A 17,500-nucleotide genomic window follows, 5' to 3' on the forward strand; every position below is an offset into this window, starting at 1 on the left:
TGTGTTTTATTTGACGAACAAAAATATATGAGAGCGACTTTATTTTGTTGAATTCATGTTTAGAGTGTCAAGAAAGGTGTTTTTTGTGTGTGTGTAAATAATGCATGATGTCACTTCCTGTCATTTCCTCCACAAAAGTCTATTGGCGGAGTTGTAAGCAGTAGCGTGACATGTGGAATGTGGCTAGCCCCAGCTACAATCCATCACTGCCACGTGTCTCAGTCGTACATTTTAAAAACTTCTAAAACTCGAGCAAACATTCTCGAAAACGCCTTTGAGCGACGTGAAGCGAAGAGCCGTTGTTGTGTTCTTAAACGTGCCTCTAATCTGTCTCTCTCACGTCGTCTTTCCGCCTGATGCTTCTTAAATCTCACTTCCATCTCCCTCCTCCATCCTCTTTTGTTGCGCTTCCTCCTCATCCTCTCGCCGGCCTCCCCTCTCCCCAGACGCCTCGCGGGGTCTCCTCGTTTTCAGGCTTTTCTCTCAAACCCGCCTTTTTTCATTTGGCCGCGGTTTCCCTCCGTCTGCGCTGCGGGGCGGACAGCTTTGTGACTCATTTGTGTCCCGGTGTGTGTGTGTGTGTGTGTGTGTATGTGTGTGTGTGTGTGTGTGTGTGTGTGTGTGTGTGTGTATGTGTGTGTGTGTGTGTGTGTGTGTGTGTGTGTGTGTGTGTATGTGTGTGTGTGTGTGTGTGTGTGTGTGTATGTGTATGTGTATGTGTATGTGTGTGTGTGTGTGTGTGTGTGTGTGTATGTGTATGTGTATGTGTGTGTGTGTGTGATTGTGTGTGTGTGTGTGTGTGTGATTGTGTGATTGTGTGTGTGTGTATGTGTGTCTGTATGTCTGTATGTGTATGTGTGTGTCTGTGTATGTGTGTGTGTCTGTATGTCTGTATGTGTCTGTGTGTGTGTGTGTCTGTGTGTGTGTGTGTCTGTGTGTGTGTGTGTGTGTGTGTCGCTCTCTACTTAAAATGCTCGGTCGGAGTTTAAGTCGTGATCCATCGCACATCATTTTATCCTTTGTGCTGCTATGGAACAATATGATCTATCTTAAATGTTCCGTGACTCAATCAACGTTTTTTTAATCTCAAAAATACTCTAAATATTCCGACTAAGTGGCAGAGTTATGGCCAGTGTGATTCCCTGATTTTATTCATCTATTATTTTTAAAACGTGTGTATTTTTGTACATTTTTTTCTCCGATTTTTGGAATAATAAGAACACAAAACAAGACGCTAAGACAAAATTAACAATACAAATATTAATGGCACAGCATGATAAAACATACATTAAATGGTGGCATAAAAAGTCCTACATTTAATTCCTGTTTAGTCCAAAGTTTATGGAATTTGTCTGAATGTCAATTTTCCATTTGTCTGTCGCGACGTCAGTTCCGTCTTTGATCGTTGGATCGTTTGTGTCGGATGTTTCCTCGTTGGGGCCTTTTCTCCTGAACTACGAGTTGACTACGAGCTCAAAACAGAACAATTAACTACAAATAATCCGGATCAAACAGAAATATGCAGGTCATAAGATTTGAGTGAAAAATCGATTATGTTGTACGTGTCTTTATCGACATAATTTCACTTTACGAACAAACTCTATTTAACTTAGCGCGTAAATAAAGGATTATAGCCGACTCAAATTCACAACTCTGGAAATGATCTTTAAATGATTATCGAAAAGGAAAGATATTGCGATGCTCACACTGGGAGCGATCTTCTGCAGCTGCCTGAGAGTGATGCGGTTGTACATGGTGCTGATGTCTTTTCTTTGGTCGTCGTATTCAGAGATGGTGATCTGGAAAAGCACGTTTAATCCAACGTTAAAACACGCACAAACAAAATCGCCGAGTCGTGAAACTGACTTTCAACGTGCGTCTGAATCAGGTTCAACAACACATTTGGGGTTTGGCGCAAAATATCCACAACTCTAGATCTGTTTCAGAAATGATAAACTAAATACTGCTTTATTAGACTTTTGTGGTAAAATAGAAGGCTTTACCAACAAAGTGCTGCAAAATTGACAATCTCCAAAAAATAAATTGTGAATCAAACCAAACCAGGTCTAAAATGGAATCAAACAAGGACTAAATCCAGTCTAAACTAGGACTAATCCAGTAAAGGACGATGTATCGTGGGCCGGATCAGATCATTTGGAGGGCCTGATCTGGCTCCCGGGCCCCAAGTTGAATAGGCCTGGTCTAAATTGTGCAAACTGGAGATAAAACTCCAAAATTGAGTTAAGCAGGAGCACACAGGGTCTAAAGTGGGACAAAGCCAATCAAAACCAGATCTAAACCTGGATTAAATCAGATCCAAACCATTTTAATCCATAACTAACTGGGACAAGGTCTAAAGAATCATAACTCGGTCTTGATTGGACAGGAAGGACTTCTGCCAGGACTTAACCCGGGACTCACCGCAGCGTAGACTAAACCCAAGCAGTCTAACCGATAAACGGGCAAAATCCACGGTCAAAGCGCGAGCACGACAGTTTGAGAAGCGCACACTCACGTTGGCGAGGCGCGTCTCCAGAAGAATGATCTCCTTGGATTTCTGCGTGGCGTTGTGAGCTCCCAGCATGCTCAGCAGTCGCTCCATCAGGGCCTTGTACGCCGCCAAGATCTGCCCGACACAGTCACACCAGCGGCGATGAGCGAGAGCGGGAGACGGAGAACGTTTAGGAGTTGAAGATGTGCAAAATTTGAATATCCAGTTTATCGTTCATGGACAGAAATGCAAGAAAAAGAGCGGAGGCATTTCTTTTTTTCACTTTTGCGATTCATTTGCGAGACGTTTAACATTTCAAATAGACGTCAAATAATAATAAAATAGACGTTTTGACAGATCTGACTTGATAAAGAATATTGTCCACCCCTGAATACTGCATGTTATTTTATATTACAAAAGAAGTATTTGAAATGTGCTAAATAAACTTATTTTTTTTCTGATATAATGGATCAATCAGTTTGTCTATCTTTTTCTTTCTTTGACATAAAACAATGAAAAACGCATCCAAACACATTGATCTCTCGCCTTTAAATGTGCGTACACTAATCAGTATTGATATTGACAATATTAAGAAACCCCTCGTACGGGTGGATGCTCATCGATGGGACAAAAGGTGAAGAAGGATGTTGTGAGTAAAGTCATTATGTTTAGAGTGTTTACTTTGACGCTGTCCTCGTCCTGTCCCAGGTACAGGCTTCGTTCAGGCAGCGTGAGTCCCTCCTGGTCCACCTGGAACACACAAGGAACAGACTTTAATCACGTGAACCTTTGCTGAGAAAAGGAGGAGGATTCATGGACTTTCTTTGTGGAATTCACTCCACCTCGACCTCCACCGTACGTTCCTCGTTTTACTGGTCTTTGTGTTTGGTCTCTGTGTTATTAGAATGACAGTTTGAATTCTTTTTGCATCGTGAAGCCCTTTGTTATTATTGAAAAGTACAATTTTTTGATCGTTATGCGTCATGAAAACGAATACTCGAGGATACGATGCGAGCGCTTACTTGTGTGTGGATTATACCCTGTTTATAAATGGCACGGGAGACTGATATATTCACTAAAGGTAAGGATACTGTTAGTCATGTAGAATGAAACAGACTCTGTGTCGGTTTTGTTTGTGCTATTTCTAAAGTTTAAGAGCCTGTCACCGTCTGGCTGCTTTTGATTGGCTGTGGTAAAGTCGTTGGAACATCGCAATTTGAGCTTTGTAACAGAAAAACATTGACCCCAGAGACACGCGCCATGACAAACAATCACGTACAAGAATCTCTGTTGGAGCCGCGCCTCCTCGAACTTACAGAGACGGAAATTAGGCTGAAAATCTGTCAAAAGAAATCCTCTAGTGCAGAAGGCTTTAATCATACATTAACTATTGCACCTTAAAAACACTTAATTTTATTTATTCATGAGCTAAAAGAAAAGTTTATTTCCGTGATTATCAATTCATTAAATTAAAAAAAAACATGATTGTACTTATTAACACAATGTTAATTATTATTTTTTTGTATTATTTTATTTATTTTGTATTTATTGTATTTATTTATTATTATTATTGTATTTATTTTGAATAAAATAAATAAAATAAATAAAATAAATAAAATAAATAAAATAAATAAAATAAATAAAATAAATAATATTTTATTTTATTCTATTTATTTTTTTATTTTTTTTATAATTAAACATAAAAAGATTGACAATACTTTCTTATTTTGAAAGTAATCACAACTTTTTCCTGGTATACATCTCTGGTTGTGCAGTAGGGTCTTAAACGCATCGTGTGCTCGGTTTGCAGCGTGCAGTGAGTAAACGGCGTTCTCACCCTGATGGCGTTCCTGGAGGAGTTCTTGTCGTCCACGTTGACCGTGAGCGAGAAGAACACGGCCGTGCTGTAAACCCCCTGCGTCCTGTACAGCATCTCGTTTATGTCTGGCCTCTGGGGGGCGCCCTCGGTCATCCAGCCCGCCGTCAAACCGCTGTGCACCGACGCCTGGTCCCACCCGCCGCAGCCGTCGATCACCTCCACCATCGGATCCGACCCCAGCTTGTCGATCTCCTCTATGTTTACGCAAGATCTGCACCAGACAGTAAAAAAACATATATTAATATTGATGTGTAAAGAATGAGAAGAAGGAACTGTTCGTCTGATTTTTTCAAATGATAAAACAAATACATAATCAGTGACATACAGTTAAGCATAATACAAAACTGTGAAAAGGAGCAGAAAGAAGAGTTATGCTTTGTTATCTTCCCCTTTATATAGTTTATATTAGATTTATCATCAAACGCAACAGCCTTTAGCCGTATCATCCACTGCATCATTGTTTTGTCTTATAACTAACTTATAACTGTCATTGTGGTCTTGTTTATTTCCTGGTACACAATGGCGCTCAAACGTTTAAAATCCATATGTGTCTTTACCATCCATAAAACACCAACAATACTATATTCTGATTAATAATGAGCGTTATTGACAAAAATAGATAAAGTATCTTATTAACGATATTATGTCAAGCCAACAGAACAGTGCTTCTTTGAACGTTTTAATTCAGGTTTAATTATCAGACAAAAATGTGAAATCTCAGTTAAATTAATAGTCCAGAAATATTATATTATACCCTTATTTTTATGTTTTTTTGCTTTTTCAAACTTTTGTTGGCTGGAAAACTGCAGAAAGACATACCATTAGTGTAGCCCACCACAGCTTGGAAAACCCTGGCAATGTCAACATGTGCACCAAAATCTGAATATTATCTGAATTTTGGACCTCTAAAATATTCAAATGGCATGTGAACCTGAAAATCTGATGTGCATAATCAGAGGGACCATGATCCGAAAGTAATCAGATCATTTAGCTGCTTTTAATATCCTTTTAATGATGTTCTAACTCCAAAAATCTAACAATAATCAGATTTCAACTACAGCCACCAACATACAACACACTTATGGACATTTTTTTAACTCCATCAAATCCATTCGTTCTTACCGGTAAAACTCCTTGACTTTGCGCTCTGCCGACTCCGGCCCGCGCCGCCTGATCGGCTCCAGCAGGAGGCGCTCCAGTTTCTCCTCGTTGTGCTCCCCGATGGCCGTGATGATGCCGTAGCTCAGTTTATCCTCGGGGATGCCGTGGCGCCGCAGCCAGCCCCCGCAGGCGAACGAGTAGAAGTCCTCGCAGGGCTGAATGGTCGGGTCGATGTTGGCCTGGACGAAGCGCGCCGCCCGCAGCAACGAGCGCTTCTTCTGACAGTCCTGCCGGCACTGCGGGTCCTGCAGGGCGTCGAGGGAGATGTACTTGAGCGCCAGCATGCTCCCCAGAATCACGCACATCCCGGCGGCGAACACTAAAGCCGAGAGCAGGCAGATCTCCCTCCGGCTCCACCGCGGGAGGCTGCCGCTGCTGCCGGAGCCGCTCATATCGCGGTTCCTGTTGACGAGAGAGGGCCGGGTTGGACGCACGTTTGGGCCACGGCTATCGTAAGGCACCCGTGGGAAGTTGGCCTCCACTGACGGCCCAATTAAACGTGAACAATATCAGATAAATGATTGGTTATGGTCTGCGTAGTTGAAGTTGTGGTGCCGGATTTACCTTCCAATGTCCGATGGCCCCAAAAAATGGTGCGTTTGTGGACGATCCATTTTTGTGATCCTGATTTCTGATTTATAAACACACGGGCGGCACCATTTTAGGGTTAATCGGACACTGCAGGGGGCCCAACTCCACCTTTTGACCAGACCAAAACCAATCGATGATCAATTTCTCAAAAAACAAAGCGTGAAAAACTGCAAAATTGTGTGCGCAAACGATGCAAAAACGTTTGACACCATTTTGGGGTCAATAGGACAGAGTGGGGGAGCAAATTCACATCATCTGCATTTGACCCATCCTTCAATGCAGCTGGAGGGTTTTACCAACTGTGTTTTGTGCCCTTAAACTCAGCTTTGAGAGGATAATCTACATTTACTGTATCGCTCCATATCGCCATTATTAAATAAGCATTAAATACAAGTAAAGCCGAGTAAATATGAGTAAAATATAACCAATTAAAATGAACTACTGTATAGACAAGTACTGCGTAACTGTTTGGATGCGAAGTGTGATGTTAATATAGAAACGTTCCTTCTAAATTGTGTAATAATTATTTCCAATAGAATAGACAATATAAAAGTAAATAATACACTGAGCAAAAATGGATACCTCAGAATGTTTTGCATTAATTTGATAACAATATTTCCACAAAGCATCAGAAAAGTGCTAAAAGATCACTCTATACCGTGGTTTATGTTCAGTTTATTTTCAATCAGCTCTTTTTGCTGTATTTCTTTTATTTGAAATATAAACATTATACTCAATATTCTAATTCAGCAAATTTTCTAAACAAAATTGTACTTTTCAAAGTGAAAGGAAAGAGAGAGATAAATTCAAGACAAAAAAAAGACCTAGAAGGGCTAAAGAAAACAGATTGGGTCTTTTAAAAAAAACAAAAAAAAGAATAAAAACAACAGCAAAATTCTTCTTCTTTTTTTAACCACCTCTACAAGAAACACAAACTCCCTAATCTCCCGTTGACACACATCGTTGTCACTTCATACTGAGAAATCTGAGAAGAGGCAACACTTTCCATGATTTAAACATGACTTCAGCTGAAAACGCTCTCGCCAAACGTGCCCGGAGCAGAACTCCCACCTGTGCTTGCTGGAGGTCCAGGTGCTGCCCCGGTCGCGCCCCACGTGCCGGTCCAGGCTGCCCCCCAGGTGAAGGGTCATGCCGTTGCTCAGGATGTCACTGCTGTAGCGCCCGCCGTACTTCACCTCCTGGAACTCGTCATAATGTGCCGTCAGAGAGTAGGTCTTCTCCATGGTAACAGGGCAGGAGCAGCTCAGCGCGTGATCATCCCTTCACCCTCTGCCACGCATTAACATTCAGTCAAAAGAGACGTATTAAGTACACTTTTAACCGTACTTGTTTCTCATTTACCCTCGTGAAGTTGTGTTTAGAGTGATTCATGAATGTTTGAAAAAAATAAAATATAAATCATCTGCTCGCTCCTGTAAATTGCAGCTGGCAGCGTACCACAAAAGAGCAAGCGCAAATCGGATTCGTAACTTTTAACAAGAAGTCAGCGGACTTTTAAGTTGTTTTAGAGGGTCGCCAACCTTTTTAGCGCTGGGACCACTTCAAGAGCACCAAGTTGGTCGAGGGCTACCAGTTCAGTTTGCCTAAATGGCCCTCCAATTACATTGAGGAATTGAGGATTCGACCTTTCCTACTCAACAGTTTCCCCTCCTGTGGCTCTGTGTTTCAGTATTCATATCAGTCCTGTGTGAGTCCAGATTCAAAACTTTCTTAGTCCTGCCTGAGTTGGACCTGGTTTAGTTCTGGGTTGGTCCTGGTCTGATAGTGTCTCTCCTAACATCCCATTCCTGACACTCACAAAGATAATGGGCATTATTTGTCTCCTGTTTCGTTGTCTTCAAAAGAAAACATTGTCGTTGGGATCCAAACATGGCACTCTTTGCGTGTTTGAGGTGTCACTTTCAGTTTGGTTACTTTAGCAGCTTGTAACTACTTTTTAATGGGTGTAGTTTGAAAAAATAGAAAGTGACATGGAGCTGGTTATCTCATCTGTTGCAGTCACTGCACATCCAGCTCTCAAATAAAAAGGCTTTCCAGAAGGTTTGAATGAGCTGTTCTATGTTTGGAAGAGCCGCACGCAGGCGACACAAAGAGGCTGGTGCCCCCTGTTTTAGATCAATATTGTGATTTCAGATATCCAAACTATCGGATGATCCACGTGTGTCATAGACTTACTTCACAGCAGATAAAAGTATCGTATTGTATGAGGATTATATCTGATTATGGGGTTCAAAATGTTCCTCTCTTTTCAATATGTTTATTAATAAAAGTGTATTTTTTTTTAATGTACGTCTGCCTTTTGTATATAGCAGTCATTTCCATCCTCGGGATCAAATTTTGGGTCCCAAAGATTCTCAAGGGGTCCCCAAGGGTTTTTAGAAAAGTAATGTAGACATGGCATGTGAATTGAAACTTTATTTATTAAAGCTTGTTACACAGTAAAGGTAATTAAATGACATCAAGAGGCTAATCGTTGAATAATAGTCCAACTGTGCCACGATATAAGATAAAAACTCTTACTTTTAAGTCTTTAAGTCTACTATTGAAGCGTGTCCCCCTCGCTCATCCTCTGTCTCTGAGCAGCTCCATTTGCTCAGTCTCGTCCCTCTTCTCCGACTAATCTCACTGCACCTGTCGACACAAAAACAAGCAAAAGAGTTGGGACAGGGAGGAAAAAGCTACACCTGCCGGACAGCGGTGCCCGGCAGGTGGAGATGGCGGCGGTTGATCCACAGGGAGAACGTGTCCTCGGGAAACTCATGGATTCTGTCAGTTCAGTTTGCTCTCGATAACAACAAGCGCTGAACAAAGCTGTTGTAGCGCGTTGGAAACAGAGGTAAACAGTAACATCTGAAGCCTAAAGTCAAGTTTATGAGGCGTGTTTGCAGAGTGTGGCTCTCAAAATGTCAAGCACTTATTTTTGAGACGGATCGAGGGGTTAGTTCGATGTTCCATGTAAATTCTCTTGTATTTTTCATATTTCACGCTTGGTTTGGTCCTGCTCTGGTCCTATTTTTCTCCTAGTTCAGTCCAGGATTAGTTTAGTCTCAGTTTATTCTTAGGGTTTGATGTGCCGTGTGATTTCGATACGAAGGATGAAATTCTCAATACCAATTTCAATACCACAATGATAATATTTGGGGGTTTTTTGGTCAAAGTTTTAGACGATTGATTGACAATTTCAACTCAAACTACAAGTACTTTCTTCATTAAACATTGTGGTCTTATACTAGCTCTGATAAAGCTCAAGATCCTTTTAAAACTGTTCACAAAAGGTCAGATTTAGCCTTGCGCATGTGCTTTTTATGAGTATCTGGCTTCGTACAAGTTTTAGTATCAATTAGTGTGATTTTTTGATACTTTTGACAACTCAATTTGAGACAGAAAATCAAAAGTAGACAATGTTTTTGAAATCCAGACTTATCAGCTGCCATCCATAAGTCATTTTCAATCTACAGGTGCTGGTCTGAGGGACTAGAATTCATCGTGCCGTAAGGGAGGAGTTAAAACCTAAATCTTGTCCTGGACTTGTTTGATTGCTTGACCAGTTTTGAGTTGTTTTGCGACTCTATTGTTGTCTCACTCGTTGTTCTGTAGCTGATCGGACAGTATTTGACTGGCTTTGAGGTTTAGTGCAAGGCTTGAGGAGGCTGTTGTGATCAGAAGGTTAATAGAATCTTAATAAAATACAATCCTTGGTGTGGGGAATTTCATTTAACCAAATATCGACAGGGGGGGAAAGTAATATATAGCCTTTTCAAGACACTGCACACACCTCGCAATCTGCTTTTTGTGAAATTTTGACAAGCCATAGGTTCAGAACAGCAGCCACATTCATGTCTGTGAACTCCAGGGCAGTTATGGCAACAGTAGTAAATTACCAGCACCAATTTAGGGACAGAACAAAAGAATAATGCAAATCCAAACTGGAAACTAGCACATCAAGATAAGATAAGATAGGATAATCCTTTATTGTCCCACATGGGGAAATTTCATTGTTGCAACGCAGGTAGATACAGAGGTAGATACAGAGGAAAAGAACAGATCACTTATAGGAAGTTTGAAAAACACTCTCAGTAGAAGATCTCTTATAAAAATCTTAGGATGTCCGCCGGGATAGCGTGACGATCTCCGGGTAAGACGACGGTTTCATGAGTTCCTCCTTTGTGTAAACGCGGGGGGGTCATCACGACGACACGACGAAAACACTTAATAATCCAAGTCAAAACAAGTTGAACTAAAGCGATTCCAGTGCTTGTCCCGATCGTTCATGAATTATTACCAGCATGTGCAACACTGACCTAAACGTTAAGTCTTCTTACTTTGTTCACGACACATTCTTCAGTCAAATCTCACATTTGTTTGATCTGAGGATATTCCACAGCTTAATCGACCCTGTTCTTTGGCTTCTGCTCTGTCCTGTCCCTGTGCTCTGTGTGTTTTCCTTCAGTCTGTAAAGAAAGACGCGAGAGCATTGATCCCCCCGTTATCTCCAGGGAGAATACAAACTTCAGCGTCAATGTCTCTGACGAGCTCTAACGGCTGCGATGGGAGTGTCCGACGCAGATAAGACCAAAGAGCGAGCGAGACGGACAGGAAAAGTGTAGGTAAACATGACAAAGGGGGAGCGTCGCTCATTATAACACGCAGAGAATTAGACGGATATTGATTCTTGATACAAAAGTGGTTAGTGATATCAAGGCGGTGTTTAGAAAGAAAAAGGAGCTCTACTTCACTGCCGATGCGGTCGATTCTCACACTAAGGCCACTTCAGGAAATGCAGGCTCTGAACTGGATTCAAATCATGGTCAAAGGGGAACCACTCTGTGTCACTTTGTGCTTTGGGGGTGCGCCACCCGCTCGCCTCGATAGAGATGTTGTTGCTTTGACATGATGACACAGTATCAAATGTCAGTGTTCACGATTATTGTGAGAAGAAACGTCACTATTTCTCCATTATTCATGATTGATTTGATTCACATTGTCTGTAAATCATTGTTTCTCTGTTTTGTGAGCAGTTTAATGAAATCAAACTTTCTGAAAGATTAACACAATTTAAAGTCACATAAACAAAATCATTTTACATTTAAGTTTACTTTTCTGGAGCATGGATGGAAGTGAATTATCAATAAATCATACACTTTTGACATCCCTGCTCCACAGTAAAGCGTTCAACTTCACATATTCAAGTCTTTTCATGGCTAAACATGCACTTGGACTAGGTTCAAGTTGAAAGAAAATGTTTTATAGCCAAGGTCAAATTGTTCACAGCCGAGGAGTTTCAATGTATTTGAGTACAAGACCCATTGTTATCGGATCGATATTGAAATATTTACCGAATATGGCCGTATGCCTCAAAGCCACGTCACAGGTCGAGAAAACGTAAGTCATGAAGGAGAATGATTAATCAAACTAATGAGAATGAAGCAAAATGCAACTCCAGGCATGTTTTTCATGACGGCATAATGTCATTATAAAGCTCCAAAAAGTACTTAAAAAAATAATATTAGGTCAGTATCATCTTTGATGTTTCTTATTAAAGTTATTAGAGCAGAATCTTTCAAAAGTTGTAGAAAAAGTGCCGATAATTATTTTGGTCATTTGGGCTGATTTCGCTTGAGGGCCAACAGATGTCGGTTTGAAGGCCACATTTGGCCCCCATGCCATAGTTTGGACACAAGAGGTCTGTCACAATATAATACTGCATCATAGTTTGAGTGCTGCCCTACATTTCATCATTCACGTCTAAATGCAGATCGAATTAGCCCTGAATTATACCTTTTCCCCACGCGTTGCCATGTAAACGCGGCCGTGAACTGAAAAGCAATAAAAACTCCACAGATTCTTACGCAGATTCCACTTAATATTGTTGTACACATTTCTATACAAAACCATGTCCGGACCAGTGAGTAACTAACCAAGTCGGTCCCAGAATCTGAGCCAAACTATAAATTGTAGTAAACGAAATAAACTGTTCTTCCATCGTTCAGATTCACGTCAGTGTGACATCATCGTGCTGACTCACGCCAAACGTACCGCTCTCAGACATATTCAATTAATCTCCGTAATATATTGATATGAGTCATTACTTCCCAGCCACAAAATCAAATTACCCTCAACGAGAGTTTCAATAGGGCTTTCGCTATAACTCTAATATTCTGTTGCTTGGCCTGTCAAAATAATTATTCAATCAACTTATCGTTCAGTAAGTGACAGATGCAACAGTATTATTTTCTACGTTTATCTTGTTATTTGTACTAGCATGGCCTTTTGTGGTTGTTTTCTGTACTATGAGCTGCAGTGGGTAAAATAAGTGACTTCTATGACTCATTATAGACACCAACTAACTATTTAAGTGTTTAATTCTACTCTTTATTCATGGCAGCTCATGTTTTTATGATACTACACATTTAAAAACTGTTCAAACTAAACTGGGATTCTCCTTATTAAGGCCATTTGTGTCCGTGTTGTTGTTTATTATAATATTTTCTGTCACAATGTCACTTCGATGTGCGTTATCGTGACAGGCCTATTGCACTTTTTTGACAGTGAAGGAGATTTTAATTGCTTTTTTGGGTTCAATGAAAGGCAGAAAGTGAGAAAAATAAGACGTCATAAACAGTAGGTTGTGTCAGGAAAGGGAAATAGTACTTAATAGTTCTTCAAAACATTCACCGTGGCCTGGAAACGATGTCCTCAGTAATGGAGCGACGATAATATCAATCTGTATTTTCTGTGTTTATTTTGCCAGACCACTAAGCAAAACACCAGCTTTTCGTACGTCGCCATAAAAGGTCACAAATTGCGCCCGAGCGTCGATTGGGAGTTTATGCGGCTTTAAATTATGCACAAATTGTGATAAAATGGGGGGAAAAAAGTCAAGGACGTCTCTCATCGTTGCCATTATCAATTTGACCCATCATCCATCAATCTCCTGCTTTGGTACTCACGGCACATCTCCTGCACGTGTTTAAGTACGGGAAATAAATGCTGCAATACGACTAGCTTCTCCCTGAAACAAACAATATATCCAGCACCGCGCTCCATCTCCATAAAGAGGCCCACAAGCATCTTAATATGTCACATCTCCGTTAGCTTGATAACGAATGATAATGCTGGGGCTTCGGCGGCCTGAGTGAAGGACCAGTGTTTGGCTAATGGACTGCAGCTTCACCAGGAGAAGCTCGTGATGAATGGCTATTTACTTAACCAGACGGGGCTTAATATAGTGACTGATACTAATACAGCCGCGCGCACCATCCCTCTCAATAAGACCGGCAGAGGGACCGGCAGAGGGACCGGCAGAGGGACCGGCAGAGGGACCGGCAGAGGGACCGGCAGAGGGAATGGTGATGCATCGTCGAGAAATGTCCCGTAAGTCTTTGGAGAGTGACACTTTTACTGGTTTGGGAAAAGGAGTCTTGCGATGTGGGCCAGGGGCTGTGGGGGTCGCAGGGGTCGCGGGGGCAGGGGTTTATAGAGGCGGGGCTGACTGGATATGGCTTTTACTAATTAAGTGTTCCAAGTGGGGGTGGGCAATACTTAATATTTTTAACAGGAAAATATCAAAAGAATCAGGCCTGACTCAGCCATCCTGAGAGACCGGGTGAGGAGCGCAGTCACACGGGAGGAGCTCGGAGTAGAGCTGAGGCTCCTCCATGTCGAGAGGATCCAGCTGAGGCTCGGGCATCAGGAGGAGACCCTAAAGAAGACCCAGGACTCGCTGAGGGACTCTGTCTCTCTGTGGCCTGGGAACGCCATTGGAATGCTCCCGAAAGAGTTGGAGGAAGTGTCTGGGGTGAGGGAAGTCTGGTGGCCCCTGCTCAGACTGCAGCTTATACAACGCAGCCCAAGATAAAGCGGAAGAAAACGGATGGATGGATGGAGACTCAGTTAAACACTGGTTTGCAGCAGTTCATGTTATATTCAACAGTTCACTGACATCTGCAGGCGCTGCCTTCAGGTTAACTTACTGTATATTCAGACATTATTATGGCAATCCATCAGAATAGTGCACAAATGTGTCTGGAAATGACTCGGCTTGAATTTAAAGAAAACATGACAAATGGCAAATGGCCCAAAATGCTGACACATCCGTTATGCCCTTGTTTGGAACATCACACCGCATTTTTAAATATGACACATTGATATTCAAATCCTGCAAATCTCCAAAATAACAAATACAACATTGACATTTCCCCCCCATCTCTAGTTTCGAGTTACCCAAAACAACTTGAACACAGTTTGTGTTTAAACGTTAGCGACATGGAGACCCTGAGCGCTGTCCCTGCTCAGAGTGACCCACAGACATGTTTGGACAGCCAAGTCAGGCCCCAGTGACACCCGCTTTGCACCGGTGTTTGATGTCACACGAGATACAGCTCAATCAACCTTTAACGTGTGGCGCAAAGGCAGACAGATCGGAAGTGTCTAAAGGCGCTTAAACTTGAGATTAAATCAGGAAGTCTGCATTACCTTGCTCTTTGGCCACTCCTGTCACCTGTCAGTCACTGCAGATCACAGCCGGCCATCAGAGCCTTCTCCCCGGCCTTTCATTCAGCGTAGACCCAAACGCCCGCTCAATCAAACCTTACGCCGACGACCACGGCAGTAGAACAACACGTAGAACTGCATCTTCCCCTCTTGTCACCAGCATACAGAACAATAAGACCACAAAAGATGTATTTTCTCTCTCTTTTAAGTCTAAAGTGAACAAAAAGTACCAAACTATCTGGTCATAAACAACATGCTCTAGCAACTGAACTACTTTCTTCTCTCATACAATAGTTTTAGTACTTCACTTTAGTGTTGGCACTGTAATAACATGTTTGTATTTATTTTGATGGCTTAATAACCCATTTTCGATACGGTAATAAATACTAAAAGAATCATGGTTTCTTTCGTTATCACCTTGTAGTCATGTAGTAGTTTGGATATAGCTCAAGACCATTCTAAAAGGATTCAGGAGAGGTCCAAAAGTATCTTATTTATTTATTTTAATATTTATCTATTGGAATCCTCAATAGCATCGATCTGGGTCTTGATGAACAATGGTAGTTCGGAGCAGCAGCGTCGGGCAGTGGAAGTGGACTAGATAAAGAGCTGGGCGTGTCGGGCCTCGGAGCGCCGGGATAAATCCACGCTCAGATGAATGGGAAATCGTTACGGCGACGCCTCACGGGTCCAAGGCGTGAGAGGCCACATGTGTCACTGCCTCCAGCGCAAATGTTAGTCTGAGCCCGGAACACCATTAGGACGGACGATGGGAAATCCAATCCTATGACATGGTGCGTCTGCTGCAGGGCTGTGGTCCTTTATACCGCTTTAATCGCTCCATGACGTCATGGGCGACCAAAATGAGTCGACTACTTATTGTTTGATTATTATTATTAAGAGTGAAGTGAGTTAGATGGAGTTTTTGGAGGGACCGGACAGTTAAATCTACATTTTTGTCTTTAGAAGATGCTGGTTTTGGTACCTTTTGCCAGTGCCACACCCGACCGTCTTTTAGTCGACTTGTGCGTCAATACTTAGTCAACCAAGGGTCAGTTTGCTGCCAATTGGTGGTTTTGCAGTGGTGCAAAATACATTTTATTGATTGGTCTGTGGATTTAACCAAGAAACAGTTAAGTGTGAGCTGTAACTGACGAATTAAATAAATTAATCTACTTCTCAAAGGCAATTACAAAGCGTAAATCCAGATCTGGCGCCAAGAATTTTTTTTTTTTTGCCCTGGGCTCTTGTCATGTTATTTGTAATGCAGCCACCACAGGATATAACACAAACTTCATGCCAGCCTGGGTAAAACAGCCCTTCCCTCTTTCTTCTCCTTCTCCTTCTCCTCCTCCTCCTCCTCCTCCTCCTCCTCCTCCTCCTCCTCCTCCTCCTCCTCCCTCTTCTATGTGAAGCTTGTCTCTCATTCCTTTACTGTGCCTTGAACACTCTCACAGCTTTGTACCCTCCAGAGTCTCAGTCCTCTCGCGCTCACGTCGCCCTCACGTCGCGCTCACGTCGCGCTCACGTCGCGCTCACGTCGCGCTCACTTACCACTGCATTAAACGGATACTTTTCTCTCTTAAGTTGGAGGGATGATATTTCGAAATAAGAGCTTAGAGAGGGACCCCCGCTCCTTTATCTGCGGCGCGTGCTCGACGTCACCTGAAAGCCCTCTATAAATGGGTTTATTATCCCCTAATCAGAATGGTCACAGAGGCTGCGCCGGAGCCGAGGTGGAGCGAGCGCGGGCCGACTCCCACTCTCGTCTTATCGCCCACCGCCAGAGTCTGCCGCGCTTTGGACACGCGACTCGCACGCACCGCGACTCGCACGCACCGCGACTCGCACGTACCGTGACAGCAGCGAGGAAACTTGTGTCAAAGCAAGGCACCTTTGTGAGGCTATTAAAAAAAACATGCAGTGTTTTGTGTGTTTATATATTCTGTAGAGGTTAAAGACTGTTTTAAGTTTGAAAAGATGGAAAGGTCTAAGGTCTTTTGATTCAGGTTTGGCTCCAGTGTATTTGTGAGTCTTTTTTCAAATAATGTATTATCTGATCTATAAGTGGCACCTTTTTTCATAGTTTGGCCCGGGTGTGACTTATATGTGATATTATTCGTGATTTTCACACTGACAACCACAAGAGGGCGCTCTAAGCTCCAAGCGACACAGAAGAAGAATCTGCACTTCCTCTTCCTCTGGAGTTTGTGGAGTTGTTTAGAAGTGACACGGAGGAAGAAGAATTCAGTGGATTTAGTGATTTGGGGTAAAACTGATGCTTTGGTAAACTTGTTAGCATGTTCTTTATGCTATAGTTATCTGAAAAACTGTTCATATGTCACGTTAGCATACGCACTAGTTAAGCCCTGGTCTAGTCCAGAATAACCTCGCAAATTAGTCCAAGTTTTGTCCCAATGTTGATGTGGTTTGTTTGTGAGTAGGAGGAACCAGCAGCACATTGACAGGTGAAGCCTACAGTTACAAATAACAACATTGTTTGGCTTTTTATTAACCACAGACACGGCTCACAGTGTTTAACGTGCAAAAAAAGCTCAACAGGTCCTGGAAATATTGCCTTGAGTTCGCTAAATAGAAGAATCTTCACAACATCTTTCACTTTTGTCCAAGAACGAGCAACAAATGAAGAGATGACGGGCATGACTTTACATCTTCTGTAGAGTTTAAAGAAGACTGTTTTAGTTTGAAAAGATGGAAAGGTCTAAGGTCTTTTGATTCTGGTTTGGATCCAGTGTATTTGTGAAGACTTGTCTGAGTCCTGTTTCTAATACTAGTCAAGCCCTGGTCTAGTCCAGGATATCTTCATAAATTTGTCCCAGTTTTGTCCCAATCTTGATGTGGTT

General features: G+C 42.1%; 1 protein-coding gene across 2 annotated transcripts in view; it reads right to left on the bottom strand.

Moving 5' to 3' along the window:
• Positions 1 to 8,776, bottom strand: part of ecel1 (endothelin converting enzyme-like 1) — an 87,688-nt gene extending 78,912 nt beyond the window's left edge. For both annotated transcript variants that reach the window (XM_072455725.1, XM_072455717.1), the window contains exons 1-7: positions 8,664 to 8,776; positions 7,194 to 7,412; positions 5,493 to 5,933; positions 4,329 to 4,581; positions 3,173 to 3,241; positions 2,516 to 2,626; positions 1,707 to 1,799 (exon numbers count right to left, since the gene is read on the bottom strand). In XM_072455725.1, the coding sequence (XP_072311826.1) occupies positions 1,707 to 1,799; positions 2,516 to 2,626; positions 3,173 to 3,241; positions 4,329 to 4,581; positions 5,493 to 5,933; positions 7,194 to 7,366 (1,140 nt within the window). In that variant the 5' untranslated portion in view covers positions 7,367 to 7,412; positions 8,664 to 8,776. The remainder of the gene's footprint in view (positions 1 to 1,706; positions 1,800 to 2,515; positions 2,627 to 3,172; positions 3,242 to 4,328; positions 4,582 to 5,492; positions 5,934 to 7,193; positions 7,413 to 8,663) is intronic.
• Positions 8,777 to 17,500: the final 8,724 nt, after the last annotated feature.

This window comes from Eucyclogobius newberryi, unplaced genomic scaffold, assembly GCF_026437365.1.
Source record: "Eucyclogobius newberryi isolate DKJ021-1_F unplaced genomic scaffold, fEucNew1.0.hap1 SCAF_10, whole genome shotgun sequence".
NCBI lineage: Eukaryota > Metazoa > Chordata > Actinopteri > Gobiiformes > Gobiidae > Eucyclogobius > Eucyclogobius newberryi.